Source organism: Capsicum annuum, chromosome 1 (genome assembly GCF_002878395.1).
Source record: "Capsicum annuum cultivar UCD-10X-F1 chromosome 1, UCD10Xv1.1, whole genome shotgun sequence".
Classification (NCBI taxonomy): domain Eukaryota; kingdom Viridiplantae; phylum Streptophyta; class Magnoliopsida; order Solanales; family Solanaceae; genus Capsicum; species Capsicum annuum.
In genome coordinates, this window is record NC_061111.1 from 38,433,057 (window position 1) to 38,442,474 (window position 9,418).

Sequence of the window (9,418 nt, forward strand, 5' to 3'; positions counted from 1 at the left end):
TTTTTTTTTCCTTTTTTGATTACTGAGAAATTCCCAAGGACTTGTAGAAAATTTTTTGAAACCTGATAGATAATGGATCCAGTCTTCTATCCTTTACTTATGGCAGGTATTTATCTATGGCATGGTCAAACTTTTGACGTACTTTAAGCTTTCTTAGAACTCGTTAGTTAGATAGAAGATACTCAGGGACCACATAGTTTCAAAGTCCATATCCAGAACCCCATTGAAGAAAAAAGAATTTTTTCTTTTTGTGCCAATTTGTCAATTCATAAAAAAGTTCAAGAATTTCATAGGCTTGTCAGCAGTCATACCTCTCTCTGACATATTGGTCATATGATATATCTCTAGGTTTAGGGGGCTTCACCATTAGCCCTATTTGTAAGACCCAAATGAACAGGACATTACTAAGTTGATTGGAATAGAAAATGATGTTGCTAATTTAAAGCACATAACATTATCCAGAGGAGACATGTAACTATTGACTTACAAATATCTGTCCAGGTACATTTGGACTGAGTGATATTAAAGCAACCTTGTATATTTCTTCAACTATCTGCATATCAAATGCAAAAAGAGGAAATGTTCTGTCTTAGGTATATAAGAGTCCAATACCAGAAAAACTGTGTTAGGTGCATATAGGAAAAAACCTAGAAAACTTGTATTTTGAAACTATAATATGTCTGTTGCTAGTGGAACGTGGCATGTATCCTGTGGAATTAGTCGAGGTGCACGTAAGCTGGTCCAAACACCACGGTTATAAAAAAAAAACTATAATATGCCTACTTGGTTGACCTGCTTAATACCAGTAGGTACATCATGGTAATCAATATTAAAGAGTTCTGACTTCCTAGAAATACTGGCAACATACACTAAATATTTGAAGTTATTTCTAGTTTCATGTTTAAAAACCATGGAAAGTTTGTTTTTTCTTTTTTTTCTCTTGCACAGAAATGCTTATAGAATAGTCTGTTAGCTAAGTACATGTTCCTACATATCTCAAGGGGAATTTCAACTTGAAAATAGCTAGGAAAAAGTCTAAACATCTTCTAGTTATATATATGGTGTTACAAAACACAACCACCTTGTTATTTGTATAAGGGATTTACCTGGACCATCACTTGCTAGAGATATTTTATCAGTTATCAGAACACTTTTACTTTATACTATTCTACCAAAGGCTCCTACTAGCCGATCTACAGGGAGCTTATATGCATTGTATTTATACTGATGTCCAATTCCACAATCATCTTTTAGATTTGTGCTTTAGTTCTTGTTTTGAATCTTAATAATGTTACTGGGAAGAACATGAAACACAACATTCTTTCCTATCCTTGTCTTTTTTAAAATTCAGTAAAATTTACTAATGTGTCTTTTCTAATATACAGAATGAATTTATACGCTACTTGTCTGAATTTGGTTCAACCGAGCCTACACAGGAGGAATCAAATAAAATTTGGATCGAAAAAGTGGCAGGAGGAAAAAAAAGGGGGAAAACCTATAGGTTTGGTTCTCGAAATGAGTTACGACGTCTTCGTGCTGGATGGGCTGGTATTGGTTCCTCACGCCAGGTTAAGGCGATTGACGGTGTTCATTTCACTGCTATGTCGCAGCAGATTATAGATCTTTCACTGTCCTTCGCACAGTCCGTTGCTCAAAATGGTCATGAGCAAGACTGTCGAGGAACTCAAGAAACAAGTTGTTAGCATGAGTCACCGTCGTCACCATTTTCCATCTCCCGATTCAAGTAGCAAAGAAGAAACAGAAAGTGATGAGTTTGTTGACCCTACTCCTTAGTGTTAGTTGGATTTGCTTCTAGACTTTTTTTAGACATTAATGTTGAACTTAACTAATAACTTTTGAATTAAGAAGCTTAAAGACTTAAGTGTTTTGAATGTTTTTGAATTACCTGTTAAGTGTTTTTGAATATTGAATTAGTGTTTTGGATGTTGTTAAAGCATTAATGATTTGAATTACTTAAATGTTTTGATGATGTAGTTTTTTGTATGATTAGTAATGTCTGTTTCATGACGTATATATTAAACTGTATTTATTTGCCAGGTGGAATGTAGAAAATGCAAATATTTGCATTCCAAAAAAATGCAAAAAAGCGACGGACAGGGTCTCTTTGGGTCGTTGCTTTTTTTAAATATATTTCCAGAAATGTGACGCTTTGTGTCGCTTTTTAAATCGTTAATTTTTTTAAAGATTAACTACGATGACCATCGCTTTTTATTTATTATGAAGAATAAAAAAGAGTCGACCAACGTCGCTAATATATTTTATTTTTCTCAAATTACGACAGGCAATGTCAATTTTTTTGAATTTTTTTTTCAATAAATCGACAATGTCCGTTGTTTTTTGTTCATCATGTGTTCTTCACTGAAGAACAAAAATCGACGCACAACATCACATTTTTAAAAAAAATTCCCTAAAAGCGACGCTGTCCGTGGAAAAAAAAGCGACGCAGGCCGTCGTTTTCAAAAACCAACGCCCCTTTTTGAGATGGGAAAAAAACGATGGATTTCCATCACTTTTTTCCAAAAAAGCGACGTTGACTGTCACTTTTTGCCATTGCTTTTTTGCATTTTTTTAGTAGTGTATTTTGTTGAAAATACAAAAAAGTAATTAATGAAAAAGGAAAATTAAGATTTAATACAATTAATATACAGTTTGTCTTCCTTAAAAATAGTTAACGTTAATTACTGATATTTATCCACCTCAAATCCCTCTAACCGTTGTTTTTCCTCCTATTTTAATGCTTGCATTAAGAGTTTCCATCTTCATACACTACCTTCCTCTTTGTACACGATTTATTCCTGCCTGTAAACAAAAAACGTCTTTCTAGTGCTATTGATTATATTTTGAAAAATAAAGCAAAAAAAAGTATTTCTTTAGACAATCAGTGAGATTACAGACAATTTTATTAATAGTAATTCGGAAAATCCTTAAATTGTTTCCTACTTTCTTCAAATGTCTGTGATACAGTTACTAATATTTTGTACCTTTTTTTGGCCTCATTTGTGTTTTTGCCAAAGATGATCTGGTTGATGCCGTTGTTCCTTATATGGGTGAATCCATAAGCGATGGCACACTGGCTAAATTGCTGAAGAATATGTATTTTGTTATTGTGTCCATGATAATTTTTTTTAACACTTGGTTCTTATAATCTCTTATTCATTTTATTCAGATCCTGGTGATAAAGTAGAAGTTGATGAGCCAATTGCTCAAATTAAAAGAAAAGCAAAAACAAGTTTTTTTTTAGATAACAAATATGAATTTTGTTAATTTGCACTCAATCATGATACGTCATGGAGGGAGATGGGATTCGTAGGGAGATGGAATTCGTCATAGAGGGAGTCATGTTGTTGCAGAGTCATGCACATCTATGTTTCGATGATTCTAATTATGTTTTTTGGGATAGCTTTCATCTTACAGAAAAAACATACAGACTTTTAGTTCATCAAATTCTTGTACACCATTTAAGTAGCTTCTTCTGATAAATTCACATATCAACATGCATATCAATGAATTCTTAGTACTTGTTGCCGAATGATTGGTAATTTATATGTTATTTTCTCACTTAGTGATCATGTCTATCAACTCCGGTCTTTATTTCTTTTTATTTTTTCTAGTAAGAATTTACATGATGTGGTAGTAACAAAGTTGTATTCATGCACTATAACAGTACATACAAACTTGCAAATATTTAATTTTTTTTCTATATTAAATTGGTATAAAATTAATATTGAATCATTTTTTCTATTTATTGTTTGTTTTCTAATATAGTTAATAATTTGAATTAAATTTTTGGTGCTCAATTATTATTGTTTGTTTTTCTAAAATTGTGGGTATGAACAAAGTTTATTTTTTGTATTTATATAGTATTTATATAATGTTATGCTACTTTAACGTTTGTTTCATATTTTACATCATTGAATGAAACTGATATGAACTAAGTCACATCAGATGGTCATAAATTTGATATCAACTACATCAAATTATACATTTTTCGATTATGCAATTAGTAACATTTGACATGAATATTGTATTTTGATTTTTATTGGTGCTCATTACTCTTTGTATAAGATTGTTGGTATGAACAAAGTTTAGTTTTGATATTTAACATAGTATTTATATAATGCTCTTCATCTTTCTAGAAAGCAAACGCCAATATCAATCATGATTAATACTGATTATTTTTTTATTGCAACAAAAACTTATTTGACATCAAACAACTATCAATTAATTTATTTTCAACATTTAAGTTGATAGTTTTTCATGTAATATCCATTACATACAATAAAAAGGTTATGTAACATAAAACATAATTTTTCTCATCGATTGTCACATTCATAAAACCCATTCAATACAAATGTAATATATGCGAAATTTCATCGATATCAATTTTAATATCAATTTAATACATTGAGAACTCAAAATAAAAATATTACTTAAGTATGAAATGAGTATATAAATTGATTTCAACGTATTAAAAGTGGGATTATCCTAGGAAAATGTATTCATCAAAACTTAATTAACATCATTACACTAATTGTCAATTAACATCATTACACTAATTGGAACCATCCCTCGACCGATAAACTAATGGTACAACAATCTTGCAGACTAATCATACAGCTACTAAAGGTCTCACACGAAAAAAAACTCAATAAAAGGCATTCTTGTTTGGATAATATATCTTAAAAATGAATTTCTTCTTGTTCGTTAATCTTCCTCGAGTAGATGGATATTACAGGTAAAACAATAAAATGTGCTCTGGCTAACTATCTTTCATATGTTAGCAACGAGCCAAACACAAGTTTGAAGTTCTGAATGAGTGTAAGAACACAATTTTTTTCAAGGTATACATGTAAAATTAAAATTGTGTTGGTGTTTATTTTGATCTCAGTTTTACATATATACTACAATAGCAATGATATTGAAGTTAATTGTGGTATGCATTATATGGACGTGGGGAAACGATTGCTAATTAAAATTCAAAATAGAACTATATATATGTTATCATCACTTAACAATTTGACATAATTGATTTGGCAAGACTGCCCTTTGACTGTAAAAAGGATTTATTTTTTTAAAAGTAGTTAATTTTTTTTAGAATGAAATAACTACTAATAATTAAGCACTGCCTAAGCATGAAAACAAACTAAAAGCAATAATAATTCAAATGTTAACATTTACTATTTGTTCTTAATTTAATATAAAATTGATCTAAACAATTGTCCAATTGAACTATTTGCAACAAAAGCTACTAAACTACTCACTCAGAGGAACAACTAATTAATAAGGAAAGAGGGTCAAAAAAGTGAAAGATAAATGAGATGAAAAGTATCAATAATTACATTATGAACTAAAATATTTTTGTCCTATTAGTTAGTGATCGAGAAGATTCACTATTTAGAAGAAATTTAATGAATGGAAATTAAAGAGAAACTTCTATTGGTAATTAAAAAAGGTAAAGAGATAAGACTTCTATTGATAATAAAAGGCTGAAAAATATGAAAAAGTGTATAATCTGCTATAAAACAAGAAAGAATAAAGAAGAAGAATAGAGAGAATAAAGAGAGTAATTCTTACTTCTCTTGAGGATGAGAGATCATATAATTCTAAATACAATGAACAAAACTCCTCTATTTATAGGGAAAATTTACTCCTAGTCTGAGTAAAAGACAGATGCTTCAAATTCTAATAGATATCAAAGTAGATCTTGATATACATTTACTATAATGTAAATACATTTATAACACTCCCCCTTGAATGTTTAGATAGATAACGTGCCTCGTTAAAACTTTACTAGAAAAAATCAGTGGGATAAAAAATCTAGTGAAGGAAAAAGAGTACACATTTCAAACAATACGCATATCGGCTGCCTCATTAAAAACCTTACAAGGAAAACCCAGTGAGACAAAACCTTGTAAGGAAAAAGGAGTACAACACATATTAACTCCCTCTAATGAGAACATCCTTGGATCTTTGCATCCCGATCTTGTACACCATCTTCTTGAAAGTTGCAATTGAAGGAGACTTGGCGAATAAAACAGCCACATTGTCACTTGAACGATCCATTGCACGTTAATATCACCATTCTTTTGGAGCTCATATATGTAGAAAAGTTTTGATGAAGTGTGCTTCGTTCTATCTCCTTTTATGAATCCATCAAGATGTGTGATGCATGTTGCATTATTTCGGTATAAAATTGTGGGTACATTGTCACATTTCACGCCATATTTTTCTCGAATTAGATGTATCATGGATCTCAACCATATTCTTGACTTGCTTCATGAATAGCTATTATCTCATTATGGTTCGATAAAGTGGCTAGATAGACTGCTTTGTATATCTCCAAGATATGACAGTATCCCCATATGTGAACACATTGTATGTTTGAGACTAAGATTTATGCGGGTTAGATGAGTAACCAACATCAGCATGACCAGTAATATCAAGACTGCAATCTTTAGAAAATCATTAAAACTCATGTATCTTATCGCATTTCGATGTCTCGTAGTAGGAGTAGAAATATCGCATTTCGATGTCTCGTAGTAGGAGTAGAAATATACCTTGCTAACGAATTAAGCGAAAGGCTATATTGGATCTTGTAGTATTTTACAAGATACATGAGTGCACCAATTATACTAAGATATGGTACTTCATAACCAATCCAAATTGGTATATTTCTCATTTCAACAAATAATCTTATTGCTTTTGAAAACTCTCCAAGAGTTTCAATAATTTTCAAGCTATAAGCTTATACAATATAAGAATTATCAATAAGTTTTCCAGAAACTTTTATATTTTGAATCCTTAAAGAAGTTTTCATATAAATTTTGTCAAGTGACAATATTCAACATTTCATGTGTGACATCTTAGCTTCAAGTGTCTGGACTGCAAATCAAATAAGTTTTACGCTTACCAAGATGCATTCTTTCATGTCACTTGATAAATGTTTCTACGTCAGCATGCTTATATTAACGTAGAATTCAGATCCTCATAATCTTTCACAATATTGCTTCAATATTGTATCAAAGATATTGATGATATATTATTTTATATCGGTTCACAATGTGACATAACATTTTGAGACCTCGTCACTTCATTATTTTCAGGTACCTGAACCTCTCATAAGGTTTCATGAAGTGTTGTATCGTAGACATTGCCTTCCTATTATGATTATTTGCTCCTTATCCTTTTCAAAGATTATTTCATTTGGAACCGATTGGTCTACCACACTTTATGAATGCATAGACGTTGTCCTTTATGGACACAAAATAGGAGCACTTGCAGCTTAAATATGAAATGCTTTCAGCATTTGACATGAATTATCTTTTGAATGAGGATCTGGTGATAATTCTAACATATTTCATAGATGCTTATAATCTCCCCTTTATGTTAGGAAAACTAACATACATCCTCTATCTTCTTTGAGGAATCCATCTTTGTACATCAGGGTATATTCATGAATCCTATACCGCACATCAAAACTATTAGATGGAATAGTTGGTTCATGACCTTGAACCAATTGAGGTGGAAGAAATAATCATAATTTATTGGTCTAATGTATACAAGTGTTATTGTATGCAACATATCATATTTCAGACCTACACATGAAGCTTTGTTCTCATTAGCGATGGTTTAGCTATTTATCGAAGGCATTCAATGTCAAACCATCATCATCAAGATAACTTTCTTAATTGAACAATCTGAAAATTATGTTCTTAACTCAATTTTATTGAGCAAGCAACTTTATGAATGTCAAACTGCAGGTTGACAATGAATGTACATGTGATCATCTTATTGATGCATCTTTTCAACATATCACATGATAGGTGAATGGGCCCATATTCACCTTTTATATTTTTCAGATTTAAGGAATTCAATCCCAACATTAGTTGGTCCAACCAACTTATCATGAGAACAAATGACATAAACAATTCTCGAAGAATCTTATAGTTCTTCAATACATGTCTAATATTCAATATGCACATCTTCGAGATGTCACAATCGTTCATATCAATTTATGAACTTTTATTCTAGTAAACTCCAAGTTTACCATGACATGTACTTTTTTTCTTTAGTAAATTTCAGATTTACTATTACATGAATAAATTTTAGATTTACTACTTCAGAAGTAGATTTCAAAATTATTCAATCTCTTTTGGAGGTGAGTTGTGATACAATCACAATCAAGTGCACCTTTGCATTAATAAGTTTCTTATTCCCTAAGAATGGAATATAATCGTGCCTTAAGCCTATCAAATTATGATAGCTTATAACCTCTTTCAAGATTTTGCTACTTCAGAAGCAAATCAAGGCATACATATGATGTAGAGAATTTTTTTTTTCTGTAGCATATCTTATAATCATATAAGCGTGTGAAAATATCATTACTTTTGATGATCATTATCATATTGTCTCTCCACGCGTATATTCGTGCATTCAATCACTTGTCTTCTTTCAGACATATTATGCACTGCTACCACATACACCTCAAGAATGAAGTAAGTTGTCATATTTCAGACTTATCGTATATTGCTACCACATTCACTTCATGGAATGGAGCATATTCAATGGGTCGAATTTTATGACTTTTCATCAAATACCCATTATTTTGCCTTAGCCATCACAATATCATCAATATAGTGTATAGAGATTCAAACTCAATATTTGATCCATATGAAGGCATCTTAGGCATGAATCAATGGGACTTGAACCCAACATATTATCATCTTTTTTTATAATATTGTTCTTGAGGAATAAATTTAAAATATAAATGGTTCCAAACCAATTATTTTTTCTCAAATCCAATAATAATTATATTAGTAGTATCAAAAGAAAGATAACACAAAGAATTACTAACCTTGAAATCCTTCAGATTTATAATCTCACCTTGTTTGCCAGAGTCTCGTGCTGATAACGTGTTATAAAATAAGAAAGAATAAAGAAGAAGAATAGAGAGAATAAAGAGAGTAATTCTTATATCTCTTGAGGATGAAAGATAATATAATTGTAAATACAATGAATAAAACCCCTCTATTTATCAAAAAAAAATTTACTCCTAGTCTGAGTAAAAGACAGATGCTTCAAATCCTAATAGATATCAAAGTAGATCTTGATAGACATTCACTATAATGTAAATACATTTATAACATAATCAAGTTAATTATTCAAGTTAATAAAAATTATAAAATTAGATCTTAAGTTTAAAAAATATATTTACCATATATCATTCCTTAAATTGTGGACAAACTTTGATATTTAATTATTAAGAAAATATTGATACCTTAACTTTCCATAATTATCCAAAATCTTTAATTAATAGTGATAAATGCTAAATATAAGAAAATAATACAAATAATAAATATTACCAAATTGATTTTCAAAAATTTAATTAAAATATGTT

General features: G+C 30.3%; 1 protein-coding gene across 1 annotated transcript; it reads left to right on the forward strand.

Moving 5' to 3' along the window:
• Positions 1-1,385: 1,385 nt before the first annotated feature.
• On the forward strand, positions 1,386-1,931 carry LOC107871820 (the record flags this gene model as incomplete). Its single annotated transcript, XM_047402971.1, is given in 1 exon segment — positions 1,386-1,931. A coding segment is annotated over 1 exon segment (318 nt), but the record flags the coding sequence as incomplete, so codon positions are not given.
• Positions 1,932-9,418: the final 7,487 nt, after the last annotated feature.